We start from the raw sequence: 24,366 nt of genomic DNA, 5'->3' as shown, positions 1-24,366 counted from the left end.
ATGAAAACTTTGGAACAACGAAGAAGTGTGTCACAAGCTGTATTCATGGCAAAACTAATCACAGCCGAATTTGATGCTCCAGATCTTCTGTCTGAAATAGGATTTTATGCACCATCCAGAGTTTTACGATCGAGATCCATGCTCCAGGTTGAATTTCAGTCAACGCAATATGCTGCCCATTCTCCAATTTCTTCAATGATTCGTCAATTCAACCGCTATTCTGATCAGTTCGACTTTAACGAAGCTCCCATTCTATATCGCCGCAGAATTGAAAGCAATATGTAAAAACTATCGTAACTATGTTATTGTGAATTATGTTGATGTGAATTATGTTATTGTGAATTGTAAAATGTAGTGTAATGCTATTGTAATTGTTAAAAGATGGTGGGGTTTTTACCCACATTTGAGGAGGGTATTAAAGACCACCTCCAATGAGCTTTTCCCCACCCACACACTCTTTACATTTTATTTAGATCGTAAATGATCAGATAAAGAATTCAAATAAATAAATAAATACAGTTCATGTTGTTTATGCATATAGTTGATTGGTAATAAGAGTTGAAAGTTCATTGTTTGAGGTAAAAACTGATTTTTCTCCAGCGGTGATCGGTTAGGCTTAAATACGCTTGAGAAAATGTCTTGAGGCCAGAAATTTCAGAAATTGATTTTAAAGAATTTGCGTTTCAAAAACCAGATGCATCGAAAATAATTTAAAATTCAATTCAAAATTTATTAAATAGTATTCTAGAGGCTTAAAATGCAGAGCCTGTCTTTGTTTTTTCTCAAATTGCGTGCATACTCCTCTAAAATCTGAAAGACATATTTTTCAAAGAAAAAAGGCAAAACTAAAAGGGCCACTGCGGAAATTATTCGCCTAAAAAACTTCGAACAATACCACGTAAGGATGGTGGAATGGTATCAAATTAGTCCTTTCTATATTGTCAAGACAATAACTGAGCCTCAAGAGATCCTTAAGAAAACGGAAAAAATATTTCGAACGACAGAAATACACACAGTTGTTCATAATTCTGCTCACAATTACCATGAAACGTTTACAGAGACTAGAAAAAGATAAAAGATACGCTCAAATGTTTCTAAAGCTCTCGATAAAAGTCAGCAATCAGATTTTAATTTGAAGCCATAAATGCACCATAAATATGAAAAGAATTCAATGATATTATAAAAGTAATAAATTCAATTTTTTTAAATAGACTTTTGTTGAAAATTCTGAAATCTAGAACGCGGAAACAGAAAACACAAACCAATCTTCTTATTTAGCTTAAAAAGGCAAAAATTGTTTCTTAGTAGCAATAAAGTTAAATTGATTTAAATTTAGAATTTTAAATAGATTTTTATTGAAAATTCTGAAACTTAGAACGCGGATTTAGAAAAAAAAAAACAATCTTCTTATTTAGCTCAAAAAGGTAAAAATTGTTTCTTAGTAGCAATAAAATTGTTGAGCCTGAAAGAAACTAATAATATCAATTTTTAAAACTGAAGTGTGTGAACACTAGGAAATGGGTAATAATTAGGTTGAAAATGCAAAAATTTATTTTTTATATTTATATTTATCCTTAAACAAATTTAAAATGGCAAGAAACGGCTATCATTGCAGATTCAGGCAAGGCGAAAAACTGTCTCGATTCGGGGTCAAAAAAATATGTTTTAATTATTTTAAAAACTCTGAAAAATAGCTAGAATGTTTCCTCTCATCAACTAAAAATGACTATGAACAAGTTATCAGAAAACGAGTAAAAAAAAAATAATAAAACAATTTTAAAGTCAATTAAATAAAAAAATTTAAAGTCAATTCAACTTAAAATAAGGTTTCAAAAAAGAAAATGAACTCGGAATTGGGTATTTAGCTAAAAAAATTGCTAAATTTTAGTCTGACGAGAAATCAGAAGAAGAAACTCTAGAAAAGATTCCAAATTGAATTAAAAAAAAATCCACAATCATATTTGAAATTCAATTTAGAATTAGTGGAAAATGAATTTTTATATTTTACTAGCTGACCCGGCAAACTTCGTCCCGCCTATTTTTATGTTTAATTTAATAATTTTTAACATTCCAAATTCACTGATTTCTTGCGATTAGTTTATATCGTTTGAAATTGATGGTTTTATCAGAATGACAACATCCTCGTCTTTTGCATTAAGTACATCACCTCTATTTCGGAAACACTCATGTTAGGTGGTATTCAGTTACTTTCGTTGTTTTTCAGAAACTGAAAGTAGTCATCTTCGAATTCAAGATGGTGTCCAGGGTCAATGCTTGGCTTCTATACATCATTTCGATTACGGAAATATTCATATGTAGTAGTATTCGGCTGTTTCCCAGAAGTTGCCATCTTACAATTCAAAATGGTGTCTGAGGTCTTTTTTTAGCTTTATGCATCATTCTGGTTAAAGAAACGCTCATATTGGGTGGTATTTGTTCACTTTAGGCTATTTTTCAGAAAACGGAAGTCCCATCCTGGATTTTAAAATGGCATTTGGAGACAATTTCTGGCCCCTGAGCGTCATTCTGGTTTAAGAAACACCCCTAATAGGTGTTATTTAGTCATTTTCGGCTGTTTTCCAGAAACCGGAAGTCATCATCTTAGAATTCAAAATGGTGTCTGTGGTCGATTCTAGCTCCTGTGTATCATTCTGGTATGGAAGCATCTCATATTGGATGGAAATCGGCCATTTTTGGGTGTTTTTCAGAGAGCGGAAGTCGCCATCTTGGATTTCAAAATGGTATTTGGAGACGATTTCTGGCTTCTGAGCGTCATTCTGGTTGAAGAAACACCCATATTGGGTGGTTTTTGGTTATTTTCGGCAGTTTCCCATTCACCGGAAGTAGTCATCTTACAATTCATAATGTTGCCTTTGGTCGATTTGTGGCTTCAGTGCATCATAACGATCCCGGAAATACCCATATTGAGTGTTATTAAGTCATTTGCCACTGAAGTTTAGATTTCAAAATGGCATTTGGAGACAATTTTTGGTCTCTGAGCGTCATTCTGGTTAGAGAAACACTCATATTGGGTGGTATTTGGTCATTTTCGGCTATTTTCCAGAAACCTTAAGTCGCCATCTTGTATTTCAAAATGGCATTTTGTGACAATTTCTGGCCCCTGAGCATCATTCTGGTTGAAGAAACACCCATATTTGGTTATTTTTGGGTCATTTTCGGCAGTTTTCCAGTCACCAAAAGTTGCCATTTTACAACTCAGAATGTTGTCTGAGGTCGATTTGTGGTTCCAATGCATCATTACGATTTCGCAAATACCCATATTGGGTGGTATTTGGTCATATCTTGCTGTTTTTCAGAAACCGTAAGTCACCATCTTGGATTTCAAAATGGTATTCAGGGACAATTTCTGGCCTCTGAGTGTCTTTCTGGTTTAAGAAACATCCATATTAGGTGGTATTTGGTCATTTTCGGCAGTTTTCCAGTCACCGGAAGTCGCTATTTTACAACTCAAAATGTTGTCGGAGGTCGATTTGTGGTTTCAGTGCATCATCACAATTTCGGAAATACCCATATTGGGTGGTATTTGGTCATATCCCGCTGTCACCATCTTGGATTTGAAAATGATATTTGGAGACATTTTGCTGATAGGAACCGGAAGTTTCCAGCTTCAATTTAACAATGGCGTTTGCAGTCGAAAATTTTTCTTGCTCTTAGAAACCTCAACATATCAAATTTGGTTCTATTTGCTTCATTATTTCGCGAGATGTGCAGAAATTTGTGTGGAACCCCTCCTTTCAGAAGAAGGAGGGGTGTCGAAACATTATAGACATCTTTGTTACCCCTAAAAATATTCACTTGCCGATTTTGGAACCATTAATTTGGTTTGTTCTCGAGATGTGCAGAAATTTGTGTTTCATTTGTTTTGAACGCGGAATTTTTTTCATTTGTATGGGATCCCTCCCTTCCAAAAGAGGGAGGGGTGTCAAACCATTATGGATTTATTTGTTATCTCTAAAAACATCCACCTGCCAAATTTGGTTCTACTTGTTAGGTTAGTTTTCGAGATGTGCATGAATTTGTGTTTCATTTGTATGGGACCCCTCCCTTCCAGAAAAGGGAGCGGTATCAAGCCATTATGGATGATTTTGTTACCCCTAAAAACACCCACCCGCCAAATTTGGTTCCATTTGCTTGGTTTGTTTTTGAGATGTGCATGAATTTGTGTTTCATTTGTATGAAATCCCTCCCTTCCAGAAGAGGGAGGGGTCTCGAACTATCTTATTCACCTTTCTCGGCCCCTAAAACCCCTATATACAAAATTTCACGCCGATCGGTTCAGTAGTTTCCAAGCCTATATGGAACAGACAGACAGATAGACAGACAGAGCTGCATTTTTATATGTATTGATTGTTAAATAAGCACTTTGAATAAGGCCAAAATCCGTAACAAAGCTTAAAAACAATTAATGAAATTTCAAAAGGCTTGAAATGATAGAAAATGATTTCAAATATTTGTCGTTTCCGAAGCTCAACAGCAGCCAAAACAACTTTGAATTAAATTCCAAATTTGTAAAAATATATATTAAAGGTTTGAAAAATCAGAAACCAGTTCTACAAAACGCAGAAAATCTCAACCAGAGAGCGCAGAAAGTTACAAATATTGCTTTAGTTAAACGGTTTAATTGAACCAGTAATTATTTACGTAAGTCTAAAATGACAGAAAATTGTTCCAAAAACGGTTCAAAAAAAAATTAAAAATTTATGTGAAAATATTCTGAAACATGAAGCACAAATTGATTCTAAATTATATCCTGATTTTAGCTGAGTGAAATAATGAAAATCTCAGCCATGAAAAGTCGAAAAATCAACAGCAAATACATGTTGGCCGATGAAGTTAACCCTTTTCCAAGTTTTGAAATGAAATAATGATATTTAATACAAGATTCTCTCACAAAATTACTTTGTCAATAAATAAATGTGGTTGAACTTATATATTTATGCGTTTTAAAACCGGGAAAAACATCAATTTCTAACCGGGAATTTGAAATTGGAAATCTCCTGGCCACCCCGTTAATTGAATGCCATCGGCTAAATCGGTGGAAAGTGAGTTACAATATACATAATTTTTGTTTCATTTATGGTGTTGTTTATTTTCTTTTCAACATTCAGGACAATTCTGGAAGATTTCCGAACCTGCCGTTAATGGCAAGAGACGTCCTGTGTGTTTCTGCATCGAGTGTTCAACTCGAAAACAAATTTTCTTCGGGACGGGTCCTCGTCACATCACGCATAAACAGACTAAGTAGGAAAAGAATCCGGCAGCTACTTTTACTAAAATATTGGCTTAAATAAATGTTCCAAAACTAGGAAATTTTAGAACCAGCCTTTTTTGTTACTGCACTCCAAATTTTTAAATTAGAAAAAATATAATAAAAAATAGAAAAACAAATTGCAAAACTTAGTTTGTATTGTATTGATTTAGTAAACATTTTTCAACATGCATAAAAGTCTTCATAATATTTTTTTCACTAAAATGACGCTCTCGAAAAAACTGACGACTTTTGTTCCCGGACTTCAGACCGGACTCCGGACCGGAACCGGAACGAAGCCAATCGGACCGGACCCAAATCGGACCGGAACGAGCTAGTTCCGATTTTTTACCGGACCGGAACGCGGACCCAACGTTTTCGTTCCGATGTCGAACCCATTAGTACAATACTATGAAATTTCTGCAAAGTTACACATATTATTATGTTAAGTTTTATATGAAATCCAAATAATCAACATTTGAATTCATATTTATACTTATAATTATACTTTTACTTTTATACTTATATTTCTACTTCCATATTTACTATACTGATACTTATACCTTTACTAATACTTTTATACTTAAACTTATACTTTCATATTTATATACTTATACTTATACTTAAACTTATACTTTTATATTTATGCTTATATTAAAATTACTCGGGATGTTACTGCTCAACTCCTTACCTTGTAGTTGAAAAACAGCCTTCCTGCATTGGGGGGCACCTAATGGCCACATGTTTGCCATCAATGGCACCTAGGCAATTCGGAAAGTTCCACTTTTCATGGAATCGGTTTGCAGTATCAATCCATTTGACGTTATCATTGCATGGAAGATTTTCAGTACCCATTTCGTAACGAATAGCTTCGCATACACTGATAGTAATCGATCTTACTGATGATTTACTTACTCTGTATGATGATGCTACATGGCGCTCAAACGACCCTGAGGCAAGGTATCTTGAAGAAAAAAATAGTTTGGAAAACTGTTTTACTTACTCAATTAAAATATATGTTTAAAAAACTCCTGTGTACAAGCATAAGTAATGCGCAGACGAGAAGTTAAAGTTGCACGCCATTCGACTTGACATTTTTGTGACAAAAGCTTGGACGCCGGAGCTGATTCTTAAATTTTAACCGATTTAAACAGATCACTAACCGTGAATGAAATCAACAAAACACTTACAATAGTCGCAATTGCAGTTATTTCAAATATAAGTTTGCTCTGTCAGCCTTATCAATTATTATCCTTTTTTAATGTTAAATTGATGTTAAGCATACATACTGCATCCGGAAGCTTACTGAAATATCATACAGTCGTGGCAGCATAGAAAAATATGTCCTAAATAGAACGATTTGCTCGGCTAGAATCAGTTCAGTACTCACTCTAGGGCAATTGCCAATTTTTCTTTTGGGCCAATTCCATCATACGGTCGTGTGTTTCGTTTTGGTTGAAGGCGGAAATAAATCTTCTTCAGAATATATTCGAAATTGGTTATATCCATATGGAAATTCTCCTTGAAAACTGGTGAATATGATGTCATGTCGTCGAACTGATGATAATGATAAAACATTATAGAGACAATATAGCATTTTTGTACCAAAAACATAAAAGAAATACTTACAGCGGTGACAAATCTTCCCTTGGTGCTCCGTTCCGCCAAATAAGGATTCACTCGCATAGTTCTTACTTTGCGATTCCTTTTTCGCAATCGATACACAAGAGCTGCAACTAAACCTGCACTAGCGCTGGCAGTTGCTGCTGCAGTCCACCATTTCAGCATTTCTCCAATTTTGTATTTCTTATAAGGATTACTAATCAAAATCGAACAATACTTCCATTCAAAATTATTAATCAACATTAAGTCGAACAATAAAATCAAAACGTAATTTGACAGCTTCGATGAAATGTCATTTCGCTCGAAGTGTAATCTCGCGGATTTCGCTTCACTGAACTGTAAACTGCAGGGCTGTGAAATCACAATGTATTCCACAGTCTGTTTTTCTGCTGGTGAAAATTCGTACTTTTTCACTTGCATTTTTTTTCACTTCGCTTGGAACTGTAAACTAGGCTTAAGATGTAATTCAACGTAAAAAAAATGGAAAAATATTTTGAAAGATGCTTTGAAATTCAAAACAAATTGCTCTACAATAGGGGCTCCAAAATTCACAGGAATGGCTAAAAAGTTAAATCTTTAATTTTTTCTTAGTTTGAGCTTCAGGGCAAGTTTTTTTTCGCTTTTATCGATCGGTGTGGGTTGCTATTACAAATGAATGCTATAACCATATCAATATTATTATAATGATCATTTTGCAGCCTACTAGTATAAAATGTTAATGTTCCATTTTTGCGAAAAAAAAAGTTCAGGAATGGTGGCGACTTTTCTAGATGAACATTTCAAAAGGTCCTATCTGCTTTTGTCGGTTTTCCGGAGCGTCTTTTCATTTTGGTAATGGTTCAGCTTTAGTAACTCTCCCAAGTGGCATCTTCGTTCAGAAGGTTGGAGTGATCCCTCCGCTATCAACTTTTGCAAATAACGTGTCATAAAAGGTGTTTAATAAGTTGTGGTAATTGAACGAAAGTGGTCGATAAAAAAATCAATCAAAGCAGATAGAACCTTCTGAAATGTTTCTCTAGTTTTAGTCAGGAATATTCACAATTTTTAAAACTAGGAAAAAATAATAAAAATGTAAAAAATGTGCGATCGCTCCGGTAGTGTGATTGTAGTGTGTAGACCATTTTTTCTCCAATTAATGATAGATCAATTTCGTTCTACTCTTGGTGGTTTGGGTTTGATCCAGGTAAAAACGATGAATTTTATCCTTTAAGGAATTTTGTTGGTTTTGCTGCAATGGAATCTACTGGAGAATTTTGAGGCCCGGCTGGTCTGCCGGAGGAGAGATATTTTGCGTCTAGGGAATCATAAAAAAAAGAAAAGCGATCTCTTTCAGGCACATAGTTGATGAGAAACGCTTTGCATTTAATCGTCACCCTGCTCCGTTTCTGTTTTCTGTCGATTAAGTTTTGTCCCGGTTACTATCTCGAAACTATCAAACAGCTGTTATAGTCGTTCGACAACGTGTGGACATATCGATCTCCGTGACGTTATCAGCATACGCAGCGTCTCCACTAGAAGAGCGGTTCACGAAGTGCAATCTTGATTAAATTTTTTAACACGTTTGGGGACAGACGTTCATCTAATTTTCAAAAGATGTGTTGAAACTTGCAACCGTCACTTAACAGTAAGTGGTAATGCTCCCGCTATGTGGCGCTCGTGTCACTTAAAAACCAAGCACAGATATCGATAAAATATCGATACAGCGATATTTATGCAGTGCAACTGGGTCATCACAAGACATATGTCGTTAGTGTATTAATGTATTTGGATTCAAATTTTTACACACGTTTTTCGAATTTCTTTATATGAACGTGAATGTTTGTTCTCTGTGGAATAATCAAGTGCTTCGCAAAATTCAGTAAAAATCGTTGAGGTGTTAAATATTATGTTTATGCTAGATTTTACACATTTCCACCACAATTGATCGTAAAAAAGTAAACAATTATTTTATTGTACCCACTTCTAGTATCCACCACAGAGTCGCTCCATTTGTTAAAAAGTCGAAAATTTTTACATGTAATGTAAAAACTGGCTGAATAATGACAGGACTTTTCGCATTCACGGTTTGTTTGATATTTAATATGAAATGTCAACATATGAGCCGTTGCGGAACAGAGTGGTCTGAAGACCATTTTTTTTTAAAATGATTTTTTTACATAAACCGCATCTGCTCAAGAAGCTGAAGTTAGGAGACTAGAAAAAATTCAAAAAATCGGACTTTAGAGCTGATTTATACCATGTTGAAATTTCGTCCGAAACAGAATGGCCATTCGGTTTCGGAACATAGTGGTCTATGTACATAAATCTAGGTAATACCGTCATGTAATATGTGACATGAAACATGTTACATGTGTTACGTAACTTGTCATTTGTCCTGTAACATGTTACACGTGATTTGTAACATGTTACACGTAATGTAACATGTCAAATATCATGTAATATGTAACATGTTGTGTTACATGTAATGTTACACGTCACATGTTACATGTGACATGTCATGTACATCATATAACATGTGACACTAGCCATTTTATTCGAGTTAACGTCATTTTTATTTATGTTCATGTACATAGACCACTCTGTTCCGAAACGATACGAGGATGCCAGTAAAATATATATGAAGTCAGAGTGGTCTATGTACATTGGTGAGATACAATCACCGATTTCGCAAAGAAACTGTTAATTTTATGTATCCCAATGTTAAACCACTTCATAACCTTTATATTAGAACATTTTGTTTGAAAGAATCCGTTGAACGGAATTTTATTCAGAGATTTTTCAAAAATTGCTTCTCCTGAACAATTTGCTCGATGGCACAGAGATCACTCTGTTCCGCAACGGCTTATATGCAGTAACTGAACTAAAGAGAACTGTTCTCTTTAGTTTTATTGCTTGCACTAGCTTTGAGTCTTGAGTTTGTTGTAGCTTATCACGTAAGACTCAATTGGAATCAGTGGTGTCGCGATTTAGGAGTATAACGTATAACGTGTAATTCGCCGTTGCAATTCTGCTCAACAGATACTAGCGAACCTATACATTAGAGAAATGACAAGACACTCACCGTTAAGGCAACTGTCAACATCAAAACGGGCGAGCTTTATAAATTTGCATTGCCGTTATCCGTTTTGATGTTGACAGTTGCCTTAACGGTGAGTGTCTTGTCATTTCTCTAATGTATAGGTTCGCTAACAGATACGCAGTAACGTTATTTTCCTTGTCATCGGATAGCGAACCTATACATTAGAGAAATGACAAGACACTCACCGTTAAGGCAACTGTCAACATCAAAACGGGCGAGCTTTATAAATTTGCATTGCCGTTATCCGTTTTGATGTTGACAGTTGCCTTAACGGTGAGTGTCTTGTCATTTCTCTAATGTATAGGTTCGCTATCATCGGATGCCCGCCATGATGCATTATCTTAAAAAAAGAAGGCCGGTCTTCGGTCTACAGCTTTATTCTTAATTTGCTGCAAATTCTGATCAACAATTCAATCTATATGTGGATCGAAATTTTGATCAATAAATCCGCAGTTTCCTATTTTTTCTTATTTGTTGCTCCATTTATTATCCGATCTAGTAGGTACCAAAAATTTAGAATGGCGGAAATTTTTTTTTTCTGAATTTTTGAAAGATGACAAAGATAATTTTACCACAACAAGATTTTGGATGCATGATTTTTATTTCGAAAACTTTTCAATTGTCTGTGCTGTTGTTTCCATTTTTTTACGATGTTGAATTTTGTAACATTTTTCTCCGGATATTTTATGTTGCAAAAATCTCACATCAGCTATTTGATTTTACCACGTTTGATCAATGAGCTAGAGATTTTTAAGTGGAAAAACTTGTTCAGAGTTGTGAATTTTATGAAATTATATTTTGGCTTTTGGGTCCATAAATTCTAGCTGGAAACATTTTTGTTTGCGAAATTGTGAGACAACCCAGGCCAAATCCGCTTGTTTGAAACATGCCTCACTTATTCCAATTATTGGAGGTTTACCAGAAACAGTTTCTAAACAGCACAAATTCGAATTTCACAAGTTCTGGCTCTTAGCAATTTCGACATGAGAAAATAATATTAGGTTCAAAGGAAAGTTTACAGTTGTTATTTGACATGAAATCGGAATATATATATAGTTTGCTTGTCTTTCAGTCCCGCGCACGTGTAACGAAAGTTACTCAAATTGCCTTTTTCCCAAGCAAACTCTGAACCTGAGGTACACAAAGTTTGTTATTTTTTTAGTGTAGCAACACAAACACTCCTGTTCTGACTACAAGTTACCTTTGCTTTTAGTCCTCCACTCACTCCCTCTCGCCTGGTATGAAGCCAGTCGTAAGAAAATCAAAGCTAACTGCGTCCTAACTAATATTCGGCACACGTGTTAAATTAGCACATGGCTATACTGCCTATAATCGCATATCAGTCCCATCTGGAAAATCATCGAGTTGAGAAAACAGCGCTTGAAGATATTTTTCTTGTTCTAGGTATTTCACTTGTTTGGGGTGGGTTATTTTAATTTTTTCATCATAATGTAATAAAATAGACCTCAATCATAACTTCTTTATCAAAGAATTGCCTTTTCCGTGAAAATTACAATGATAAATAAGGAAGAGACTGATATGCGATTATTTAGGCCATCGAGTAGCAATCGTATACCACTCTCACTTTCAACCGCTCGGTGTATGAGTAGTCATACTTTTCTCAAGTATTTTGAATATGGGCAGACGTTTATGGCCGCAGACAGCTTCTAAATATGCTGTATGGAGAATGGCGGAGACGTCTACCCATTACCTACCCCGACTTTAAGGTCATCGTTGGAAGAGCAAAATATGAGGTTGAAGTCTTGGATATACTTCTGAATAATTCCCTTTCTTACGTCTTCAGTGTTTTGCAATACGTACTGAATAGAATAATTCCGCATTAGCCCGTGCCTTAAGCATATTGGAAAAGTGGTATTGAGAAAGGGAAGTCTCCAATTTCATTACAACAGTGACTTGACGGAAGACGACGGCAATGAAAAGAGGTACAAGCTGTTTTTAGCTTAGCAACTAAAAACGATTTTTTTTTAATTCTGACAATTTCAACTTGATGATCATTTGAAGAGAGCAGATCATTCACAGGAAATTAACTCCTTACAGAAACCGGCTTTGCTCAAGGCTATTATCCCTCTGATTGACGAAACCAATAACCTTTCGGGAACGAACTTTCAGAAAAAAATTGCAGTTTCAATGTCTACTTAAAATTATCTTTTGTGTGGAATTTATTTGAAATAACCCTGCATTTTTTATTATTTGATGATTTTTTAACAGTAAAAAGCTTGAAAAATCAACACCAAGTATTTATTATGTGGGTTGTAGAAAAAAATATGGCCTTACTCAGGAAATACATTTGGTGGGACTGATATGCGATTACTTTCGAGATGGGGCAATTTGACCTCACATTTTTTCTGACTTTTTTCAAGAAACAGATGGAATCTGATATTTAACTCAAAAACGATGAAAATCCATATGGGACTGGTATGCGATTATAGGCAGTATAGGTTCTGATGCAGGTTCATCGACAAAAACCGCCAAACACGTAATAACGGGCGGAAGGCAATTTTGAGATGTAAGAAAGACATAGTATCAAAGATATCAAGCATGTAAATAAAATCTAATGTTAACCAAACCACTGTCAGTTGATTATGAATGATACTTTATAGTTACATGTCCAATAAGTTCTGTAATGTCATGGCATTGCCATCAAAGTTAGGTTGTCAAGTAATGGAATAAGGCAGTACCTGTTGTAATTCATTGAGGATAAACTATGAAAAAGTCAAGAACATGACGGGGATTATAAACTTTTTGCTCGAGAAAATGAGTAGTTTGGATTTTTTAAAGTGTGTAGCAATTTTTATATGCATTGAAATTGCAATTTTTCAATAGTACAGTTATCCGATAGCAAAAAGTTGATTGTTTATTGAAAATATCAATTACGACCGAAGACGTTAATAACGAACATTAATAAAAAATTGAAAAAAACCGGCTGTAACTCGGCAAAGCTATTTTATGCAAAACACCATATCAAGTTTCAAGTTTAGCTTATGGCGCGTGACAAGCCGCACTTGAAATCTATCCAAATTTTGTTCTCAAAGGTCTAACAAAATTTACAAAAATGTTCTCAAGAAGTTATACTTAAATATAGAGCGATATAATTTTTTCCATATTTTCAAAAATAGGAAAGACATTTAACCTACACAAGACATGCTGCACATATTTTACCCCAAATTATTTTTTTAAGTATACTACGACGTTCAAGATGTATGGAGAAAGGGATAATTATTTTGCTGATACGTAACAATTTTAGCTGTTTCAAAAAAATTTAGAGTATAAGATAAACCCATCCCCGACGGGTGACATTCAAACTTTGATTCAAGTTCAAGAATTATACTAGAAAATTTTCACGATGAAATTATTCAGTAAGGTTAGAGAACAGATTGATCTTCAATAGGCAATACAGCTTGTGTTAATTATGTATATAGTTGATGAGTAATAAGAGTTTGAAGTACATTTTTTGAGCTAAAAACTGATTTCTCTGCACCGGGATCCACCGGGTTAAGCTATTGGTCGTTATTTTTGAACATTATGTAAAATCTGATCAACTATTTTGATTTAAGATATTTTTGAATATCGACATGAAATTTTCAAAGTTTTTAAAATTAAACATAGGTTTATCTATTATCCTGCAAATGCGCTACAGTTAGCCAACTTTTTTTATCTTTTATCAAATAATATTTGTTTGTTTATGTAGAAGAAGACGGAAACAAAGAAGTCGACATAGGTGGTGGTGATGGGATGAGGATTGTTATGTTGTTACGCAACACTAGAAAAGTTTTCTGTGATGGAACGCAGATGACAGATGTTTTTTTATGCGCGTCATTTATCATGTTATGTCGGGGTATTAGAGAGGGATCTGAACTACCCATCAATGACAGTACTTCGTTATTCCAAGCTTTGCTATTGTTAATAACAAATAGCAGAAACAAACTTTTGCATGCGTGAATATTTTTTTGAGCAATCAAGTATTTTTTCATAAGTAATGGTTTTTGTAAATTGTTTTTTTTTTTCAATCACATTCATTTTTAGTTATTTTGTAAGTTTAGTTTGAATATAACATATGTAACATCAAACAATTGAGAAACTCAAGTCATGAAATTAAAAAAAAATTAAATTGTTAGAAAACAATTTTTCGAAAATAATCAAAGAATGGAGAAAAAGCCTTTAAATATTGGAGTAAACAGCTATGCAGTGGATCCGTGTAAGAATTGAGATGCAGATTCGTTCTAGAGTAAGCAATCAATCCACCCGTTTTCATGATCTACTTAACGAAGGATTTATCGCAGTTTAGATAATTAATTAAGTTTTAAACCAGCGCTGGCCATCTGCATCGAATTGTCGATAGTGTCATGGTTACATCTTGAATTTCAACTCGATATTTCAAAAAAATAATTCATCATGGTAGATTAAATATTAACTTTTAATAGTCCAAAATGCATTTGAAAGTGGCTAGCCACAACAGGCCAACTAGTATTAAAATATTTTCCGAAAACCTACTAGTGGTTTGCTATAGGGGATTTGATAGATACTAAACTAGCTTCCAGTTTCGATCCAGAAATCAGACTTTGAAATTTGTCATTGTAAATCCGTTGATAAAATGTGAGTTTCATCCTAAGTTCACTGTATTTTAATCGAAAATTCGCTTGACAATCCTTTTCTGTAGTAAGTGTTTCCTAATGAATAAATAAAAGGATTTCATAGAATCGAAAGAAAAATAAACGTTCACAATAGTCACTAGCACACACTCACTGTCACTGTTCACTTTTTTTTTGGTTCGAACGTGCTTATCGCTGCCAATAAATCAATTCGACTAATATCACTGAAGTCGTCATTGTCGTCCTCTAACCTTGTTTTGGCTCGTTTTCCGTTGAAACACACAAAACAAACGGTAATTACGCATAATCAGAGGGCATTTGCGTAGCCGTACGTATTCCACAAGGCGATATGGTCGACGTACTTCTCGATGCAAGGGTACCAATCGCGGGAACCATAATCCAAGGCAGGTCGCGATCCGCCATAGTTTTTCGGTAGATCACTCGGATCGATGTATTTGTGCAGCTTCTTCATATCGCTGCCGTGAAATTCGAGCTAGAGCGGAAGGAATTTAAATTCATTATGTTCTCAAAATTTAATTAGAAAAAATCGTGTCTTACTCTGTTGCGAAGTTTCTCGCCGATAAACGGCTTGAACAAAGTCCAAACCATGTTGAAGATGAACGGCTGCTTGATGATGTGTACTTCCTTCATTCGCAGTGGAACCGCTTCCTGGATGAAGGTCAGCAGCAGTCGAGAAAACGAGGGCGACAGGGCACGAACCTGCTTCAGCGACAGACCCTCGAAGTCCATGATGATGACGATTCCGTTGATTTGTGTGGATGCCTCCAGCTGGGCAACCAAATGGATGAGGAACAGCATCCGGAACAGCTTCTCCGGGCTAACCTGCTTCGGATCCCAGACTTTGCCCACGTTGAGTAGCAAAATACGGCGCCCCTTCCGGTCCCTGTTAGTCAGTACGTTGACGATGCCATGCTCGGTGAAAGCCACCTTCTCGTCCTCCGGGTAGAGGTTGTGCATCAGAGGGAAGTTGTTTTTCTTGAAATCCGCGATACGTCGCATCTGTGAGCGGGGGGAAATACGTAGACGGTTGGAAATTTGATTACTAGACAGATCATCGTACGATTGGTAATCACGCAGGACCTTGGACCTGTTTCATTGTGATGAATTATTGCCTGGCTTCGATTGACGAAATCGCAGAGAAGTTAAATTTGGACGGAGCTTATCGAACGGAACCGATCAATCAAGCTGCTGATTTAGTAAAGTGTGTTTGTGTGTGACGTGGGTACACTGGATATCATAATAATTTATAACGCCTGACAAGCCAATCAAATGAGGTTCATGATTTTTCAGGCAGTATCAACAGCTAATCAGGTTTGATGTCGAAATCAATGCCTAGCGGTGTATTTACTGAAGCATAAGACCCTTTATAAGTTAATGGTTTAAAGATGTCGTATTTTATTGCAGGAGATTCAGAAATAGAAGCAAACGTTGTTCATAAAATGAGTGACCTTATAAAGAATTGTAGAAAATGCAGCTACTTTGGCAAGTAGGTACGTGAATAACAAAGAATTTATCGACAGTGTGTGTGCGAACGATTGGAAAAGCACATCTCATTCTCAAGCAAAAAGGAGTGGAAAGGTTTTGCTTCTCGCTTGCAACGCTAGTTATGGGTTGTCTACATCTTCGAAAAGATATCATTTTGCAACATTCAATTTGAGAAAGTTTGAAGTGCACCAAAATTCAAAATAATCTATTAGTTTCTGTAATTCTCTAGATTCTGATTTTTTTCGTACCATCAGATAAATTTTCAAATCATCGGCATAGATGAGTTACCAAGAGAATTACTACGTTGTTGAATAAAGTAAAATAACAGATGTCCTAAGTTGCTTCCTGGGAGCACACCAAACTAAGGAGAAAAAGATGCTAATTCATTTGGGCCAATTTAAGCTATGATGTAACTCCTTGCACTAAAAAATCAACGAATTTTCTCGACAATCTTAAAGGTTTAATATGTTGCTGATTTATTTTTATTGAAATTAGGTGCTATTTATGTAGATTTAAACATGTTTTGTTTATTAAACTAACGAGAATTCAGACCTCGGCTTTATTTCAAATTCCGAGCACTTCAATATAATCACTAAAAGATAGATAGGCAAACCGTCTCAACACAGACTGCCTTTTTTTTCGACGTCTGCGGGTTCCCTGGGAGTGGTCCTACAGTGAAGAGCTATACATTACTGTGTGAAGGACATTCCAAGGAACAAAATGGTATATAATAATCATAATTTTAATTACTCTAGCTATAATAACGTGATTTTTATTCAGAAGTGTCCGAAGTTTGAGACTGTTCTGAGTTTGAGTCAAAACGGTATAAGATACTCCTAGTCGAAAAAGTATGTGTACACTGCGTCAATCTGTGCACCGTTATGCATAGCTCCGATACAAGTCAATGTGAATTCGCATGAATGACTTTCTACGCTTCGGGAAAAATCCATACTGGGAAACACTCTGAACCTGCTGATAATGATGTTATTCCACGGTGAAGTTAGCAACGTCGGTCTTATCCTTTTTCTTAAACGCCGGCACCATGTAGGAAAATTTTCAAGCAGAAGAGATCTGCTGCAGTTGTAGTGGCCGATTAACGATTGTTGCGAGTACAGAGTAGTGCAATATCTCTTGTATACACAAAAGGGTATATTATCCGGGCCAGGTTTGAATGATGAGTTTTTCTATCGCAAACTCAACCACCATATCTGAGGTTTCAAATATATCCTTTTAAAATTATTTCGGAGATCATCCTGTTTCCAGCTTACATAACGCTTATACAGGAAGCGATTGAATCCACGATATAGTCGACTAGCGTCATCATTGGCGTTTAAGGAACGGACGTCTTTGGACCCAACACGGGCTGATGGAAAATTTGGCCCCCTAGCAGCCCGGATCTCAACCCGTTGGGCGTATGTTGCAGCAAGAGCCTGCAAAACATCTCACCCTAGACTGAACACCCTAAAGTCTAACATAGTCGATGCCGGAGAACAATATTCGAAAGGTGGGTTCGCCATCTGCCATCTGTTCATGACCCAAAAATAGCATGTGACATTATGGGACCACCAGTGTTGTTAGTCTCGCTCATGAACAGTATGCAACACCTCAAGTGAGGTTCTCGTTGCTACCGATATCACCCCTGTGAGTTCGAAATGGAAACGGAGCCAAAAATATGTCACATACCAACCCATTGCGAAGCACAGGTGCGTCTAAGGCCTGGTGTTCTAGCTTCCGACGTCGTCTCGAGGATGTATATACCAAACCTTATACAGATAACTAAATTCCAAAATGTTCATATTATTGCCTAAAAGTACTTCAAGATATATTTGAAAGAAACACCATAAATTTTCGCATTTTTTCCCGCCACACCCTGTCATTCTGGAACCAAAATGATACCCAGAAGCTGGAAATCGACATAATATGTCTTTTTCGAATCCACGATCCAAAGGCTCTTTGTGTTCACAAGTGCCCGTCAAAAATAGTGTGGGAGTGCGTTCTCTCACGGCGGAGGCTGTGTCGTATGAACTCAGCCAATTTGTACTGGGTTCCCGGGCACTGCGGCAATTTGTTGGTACGGAACCCTTTTGCGGTATCACAAATTGCATTCTACCTGACTGGGAGCGTGCCGAGGCAACCGGCCATTCTCTCGATCAATAGTGGGTGTCTGGTTTTCTACATAGTACGTATAGTAATGGGGATATATTACAATAGTTCTAATTAATGGACGCAGTAGTCTAGTTCCACTACAAAATAAAAATCCACGATTGATTCTCCTTGTTACTTAAAAAGCAATACCGAAAAATTCTCCTTTTGGCAACAAATGTGTTACTCAAATGTTCCTTTAGAAGCAAAAACATAAAATTCTCCAACATGTTACTATATATTCTTCCATCTCCAATTCATCCGGTGTGCGTGTGTTAGTTTGTTTGTCGTACGCATTCGAGTATAAAATACTGACAAGTGCTGCCAGGTATCATTTTCTGTCATAAAATAAGCAAACTTTGATAATTTAAAAGACTTCATGTGCGTCTCAAAATCGCACCACGGTTTATAAACTGCGTTTGAGAAAAAAAAACAAGCATTAGCTAGCCTGTTTGAAGCTACACAACTCGTTCCCATGTTTGCATCTCCGGTAACTCTGGTCACTTTTCATTTCCAAGTCAACAGTGGGAAGCGAAACACAAAAATTAACAAAATGTTGCTCAAAAGTAACAAAATTTTCTCCTTTTGTTTTGGGTGTAATTATTTGATTCATTTTAACCGCAATGAGGTTAAAATTTTATTTATTTATTTTTTGTTTTTTGAAAAAGGACGTGCCGTCTATAATGAGCAGGTAAAATGGGAGTTATATAGTGTAAAAATTTCCGTTGTGTCAATTGTAACGGTAAACATATCAATAGCCTGTCCGTTTAGCTATTGTTAAGGCAAGGCTAGGTAACTAAAATTCTATTTTCCAGTCAAAACCAACATTAACAAATATTGCTAATCATACAATTGTACCCCCAAATTTTTCTACTCTTGTACAGACACGCCTGTCATATGCAAATATTGTAATGTCGGCTAATGTAGATAGTTAAAAAATGGCCGTTAATGTGGGGAAGCAAAAAGCAGTGAAGAACAAAAATAGATTGGTTAACTCAGCTGGCATTGCTGCCGACAATATAATGTCTAATTTCAACTGTCTGGGACCTATTACGGTAAGTGAACTTTCTTTTCTGAAACAGGCAATGTTCGATCTCATGAACGCCAATTCCATGTTTGAATCAATTCAAATTGAAACAAATTTTACCCTTAACATAGCGTTTCAAATTCGACCTTCCAGTTGTTCTCGAGGTATGATGCTGGCCTAACAAGTCAGTCGTCGTAGGTTCGAGTCTCGACTCGGAAGAGACTGTTAGTGACAGTAGGATTATAGCACTAGCCCCGTAATTGTCCTGTACATTAAACAATTGGCTGCGAAGTCTGTTCCGATTCGGAATGTTGTAGCACCAAGGCTTTGCATCTTTTATTGTTTCAAATTGAAAAATCAACAATGATTGTAAATATTTTAATTATTTTTTTTTCGATCATTGAGAGTCAATGACAATAGGTATTATTATGATTTAGCAGTAAAAAATGTGCACATTGTAGTTATTACTAAAACTTTTCTGAAGCCTAACAATCAATTGATAACATGATCCCAAATTTGATCGGATTGATAGTTCCGGTGGTGGACTTGCATCACATAATCCATCACCGAATTAAAAATCGTGCTCTTTCCCATCTTGGGACGAAAATTATCCAAACTTTGTGAATTGAAGTTCAAACTGAACTTAAGATTCATTGATTACTGCAGTATATTTACCATTCCAATGCACACGCGAGCACGGATATTATTTTAAAGGTGAAAGGAAATACTACAAGGTATACAGTCCTAGAGGTTGTATGAAATGGTGACGTAGGACTAAATGTATACATTATATGCTGCGATAAACTGTTCATAGGCAACACTACCGTTTTTATTTGATGGTCGTTATTGTAAAACTAACGATGCATGAATACATGAAAATTTTACACTAGTAGTAGTTCTCATAACTCTCATCTTCAAGCATCTATAGCTCTGGAAAGAACCGATTCCATAATCTTCAGCTCGAAATGTGTGCTATAGAGCACTGATGATCGCACCACCACAGGAAGTATTGAATATTTTGTTGGCCGCGCATAAAATTTGCCCTCCGCTGTGCCCTTCAGCAGCTGTGCCAGCAAAATATCCTGCAGCGTAAGATGGTAACTGTTGTTTCCGTATGCAAAATAAAGGTAACATGCTCTGCGGTGCCTGGAAGTTGACTCGTATGCAGCTCTCGTTTCTCAATGTCGCGTACCTCTAGCAGCTATACTCCACTCGCTATTGTGTGACAAACTAAACTGAAGCTGAAGCGCAGTCTTTTGTATCGAGTTCAGCGTAGATGTTTGTCATTAAGGCGGGGCCACACAGCTTGGAGAAAGAGGAACAAACCAAAACACTTTGTTGAGTCAAAACATGTAGGCAGTGGAATTTTTTCGTCCATGTTATTGTTATCTGTGCTCGGGAAGCGAGCCAATAACGAGGAAAATATATGGGAAAGCTTGATTTTGGAACTTTTCACCTTTTTCCACCATTAAGCAGTAAAGCAACAATGTTGAACATTATATCAAAAAATTGTTACACATTTTATCTATCCACCGACATATAAATGACTAAGATGCATTAAGTCGTTCGCTCGCTATAATCGTTTGAAATCTGACGCAACATATGCCAGTTTAATTTTCAATTTCACAAAGTGTAATCTAGTATAGAAAACAAAGACGTAGTCCTACGTCAGAGCTCGCCAGAAACCGTTAAATTTTTTTTACAATCGGCAATTTTAACGATAAACATCGACCCTGGAATAATGCTCAAAGTAATTTCAATGGCAACGTTTTATTCAGTTTTTATTCCTCAGGATATTATTTTATTTTGTCTTTGAATAGTCCTACATGTTTTTCTTCTGTAAGAAATCCATCAACGATCGATTTGGTATTAACCTTTTCCAGTTATAAATAATGGTGAACATTTTCTTGTGTCCAATGAACAAAAGGTTCGAAAACTTGCTCGCAGTTTGGGAGTGTTCATAATTCAAGTTTGAGTTTTGTTTTCAATTGGACTGAAAATGAACTTACACGTCAAAATAATTTTATTTCTCCCCAGGATTTTTCGCCTACAGTAATAATTGAAACTAACTTGAGTGAGATTAACTCGATTATATAAAAATTCAAAAATATAAGAGCACATGGTGATGATTGGATCTTTGACATATTAACCCAATCCCAGCGGAGAGAAATCAGTTTTAACCTTAAAAAATGAACTATATAGTGTATCAAACACTTGAATTACATATACTTACTGGTGTCGGAGCATTAGGTACTCTAAAATCTTACTTATTTTCGACAAAAATTTTTTCAACCTTCAATTGCTACGATTAGCTCTCTTTGAAGTCAATAAGTTGGCAACTGAGCTAGTTACAAGATTATTTTCTCTTTCTTGACAAGTAGGTTCGAATCTCTACAAATGATTAGCCTAAATTGCAGAAGCAATCAAATCTCAGAAAATCATATTACACATCTCTAATAGTATTGAAAAATCACCATTTATGATTAGCCACACAAAATAACTAGTTGACAATTTATTATGAAACACTTGAGTTACAATCAAAACCCTCCAATTAAAAAAAACGAAGTAGTAAACGTGATTAATTACAGACCTCCTAGCATGCAAGACAAAACAAACGAATCTTGAAATACTTAGAGTGTACAGCTATCAGTTATCAAAAGTTGGTACATCAGCGAAACAAGTGGGAATGCAAAAATCTATCAAGAACGGAGGCAAAGTCCACTGATGGGAAATTTGGCGTACTGACGACGGCTTTGCTCGTGTTTGTGGTTCAGGCTCACTCGATGCGCAGGTATATACAGTGGCATACCCTATTTTCGGCAATTACATATTCTAAAATTGAAATTGCGTAAATAATTGACGTGTAATAAATTGCTTATGAAACCCTAATTATTAAAATTAAACTAGTTGGAAACTATAAAATTAGGTTTTTTTGGCGACGAAAAAACGGTATGACCATGAGTTCAATTTTTTGTTTTGCAAATCAAATGGCGTGATTCGTGTCTAGCGGCCATCGACGCGTGTGTCTGTCCGATAAGCACGGGTGGCTTAAAATAGTAACTTCCATTCATAGTATTTACCAGGAATGTTTCTATTTTTCTTCCAACGAAAACGTGGAGGATAATCATAGAAGAAAAAGAAACAGTAGTTAACGTTTTTGTTTTTGTTTAATCTTAATTGTATTTGCTACTATGTAATTAATACTTAAATATTTTGGTTAGGTCAATAGGACAGACTTGCTCTGTAGATTGTAAAAGTCATGTATCGTGTACATCAGCGGGATACGCGTACCCCAGGTTGAGAACCACTGGTGTACATGATCATTGCTTGGTAACAGGTAAAAAAATTCAAATGCAATTGCACAATTTATATGAACGTAGATATGCGTCATTGTATTTATCAGCGATGATGCAAATTATTCATGGTTTGGTAGTCGATTCCAAACATCAAAAATAAATATAAAATATCGAACAATACGATACCAGATCGGCTACGACCAGTTCTGCCTTAATGTGCAACGAGCCTAAAACAAAAACCTTTTCCGCTTATCTAGCAAAGTATAAAAATTGCATTCTCTGAACTTTGAGTCGGTACCATGACCAGCAACGATTTAAGTATTTTGTATCGAAATGCTTTGTCTACATTGTAACGCACGGTGCTTCTCCTCACCTCGTCACCAGTGACTCATAATTTAAGTAACAGATTTGAAGCTGTAGGTACATACCATAGCAATCGCACTCTTCGGATAGAAGTGGCACGGTCTCAGGAACACCAGCAGAAAGTCGTCATCGTCCCGGAAGTGCAGATCGGTGGCATTGTGCAGCAGCTGGCGAAGTTCCAGGGTGGCAGCTTCGCGTACCTCCGGTGTTTCGCGCAGTTCTCGGCGTGAAACCTCCAGCAGCTCCGGTCCGGGTGGGGACACGTCAATATCAAAGGGTTCTAGATTCATGTTAACGGATGTTTTTTGTTCTCGCTTAACGAAATCGAAGGGAGCCTTTCCGAGTCCAGAAAAATCGAACCGTTTCGCGGCACGCCGAATGTAAGACTGATTTGTGACAAACCTTCGTACAGCCGTATCAATTAGTGAGCTGGTGGGCACTTGGAAGCCTTACTAGAGGCGGCAAAGGCGTTCCTATCAGTCGAAGAAATACTTCTTTGATAATGATAGGTAGCTGATTCGCTAGGGCAAACGTCATACGCGTTTAAGCCCGGTGCGAATCAACGCGATAGGAGCTTTCGTTAGGGTTACTAAACAATGATTTACCGGCTGATAATCGAACGCAAAATTGTGCCACCTGAAATAGAATAGTTTAAATGTGTTACTTTTGTAATCTGGTTACCTCATACAAGTTCGTTGAAAATAGCAATAGTGAAATCAGCTGATAGTCCCTGTTTTCTGCCGAACTGTCTCGAAACAGCGAAAGTGCCCTGTTATCGGCTGCGTTTGTTTTTTCTAATTTTCTTCGGACAGTATATTTTCAATTGATAAACGCCCACAACCAAACAATTATACAGCACGAATCATCATCGTCAGAGCCCGTTTTTGTAAAGCACCGACTTTGATCGCTCTGGAAGGATCAACGTTGGCGGTGATTTGTAGGGCTGTCAGCAACGGTTATTGCTATCAGTAGATTGATTATCAGTAGAGCGAAAATAAGCGATTGTTTCGATCGGTTCATTGTATTGTATAGGTACCGGATCAGTTGTTTTATTTTTATTTTTTGAAACGTCAGCATCGCGAAGCATTAGTAACCTGTAATAAATATGCTTTACGGCTTAGGATCAGTACAAGTCAAGGGTACAGTTAATGTTGATAGGATTGATTACTGGCTTCGAAGCAATTTTATTTGTCCCTTCGCTGAGAATTTTCGCTATGTTGTGTGGTAACAAAATACAGTCTTCTCGGCATTCCATACCTAAACTACCTTAAGATTGTCTGGAAAATCAATGAAATTATAATGTACCGTACTGAATCAAATTTCGAACACTTAAGCTATGATGTAACTTCTAGCACTAAAAAAATCAACGAAAAATTTATTTTCTGATCGATCTTAAAGGTTCAGAACGTTGGTTATTTTATTGTTGTTGCAATTAAATGTTATTTAAATAG

At 36.2% G+C, this 24,366-nt stretch overlaps 2 protein-coding genes across 2 annotated transcripts; both read right to left on the bottom strand.

Annotated features, from left to right (window-relative positions):
• Positions 1-5,920: 5,920 nt before the first annotated feature.
• On the bottom strand, positions 5,921-7,134 carry LOC129732753 (uncharacterized). Its single transcript, XM_055693941.1, has 3 exons — positions 6,899-7,134; positions 6,660-6,826; positions 5,921-6,233 (listed from the first exon to the last, which is right to left on the bottom strand). The coding sequence occupies exons 1-3, from the start codon at positions 7,055-7,057 to the stop codon at positions 5,957-5,959; spliced, it is 603 nt and encodes a 200-aa protein (XP_055549916.1). The 5' UTR covers positions 7,058-7,134; the 3' UTR covers positions 5,921-5,956.
• Positions 7,135-14,590: 7,456 nt separating this feature from the next.
• On the bottom strand, positions 14,591-23,499 carry LOC129732018 (clavesin-1-like). Its single transcript, XM_055692468.1, has 3 exons — positions 22,981-23,499; positions 15,140-15,601; positions 14,591-15,074 (listed from the first exon to the last, which is right to left on the bottom strand). Exons 1-3 carry the CDS (start codon positions 23,203-23,205, stop codon positions 14,889-14,891), a joined length of 873 nt encoding a protein of 290 aa, XP_055548443.1. The 5' UTR covers positions 23,206-23,499; the 3' UTR covers positions 14,591-14,888.
• Between the last annotated feature and the right edge of the window lie 867 nt (positions 23,500-24,366).

The sequence above is a fragment of the Wyeomyia smithii genome, chromosome 3, assembly GCF_029784165.1.
Source record: "Wyeomyia smithii strain HCP4-BCI-WySm-NY-G18 chromosome 3, ASM2978416v1, whole genome shotgun sequence".
NCBI classification, from domain to species: Eukaryota; Metazoa; Arthropoda; class Insecta; order Diptera; family Culicidae; genus Wyeomyia; species Wyeomyia smithii.
The sequence above is the reverse complement of the archived record's forward strand: the minus strand, read 5'-3'. Positions and strand labels throughout refer to the sequence as shown.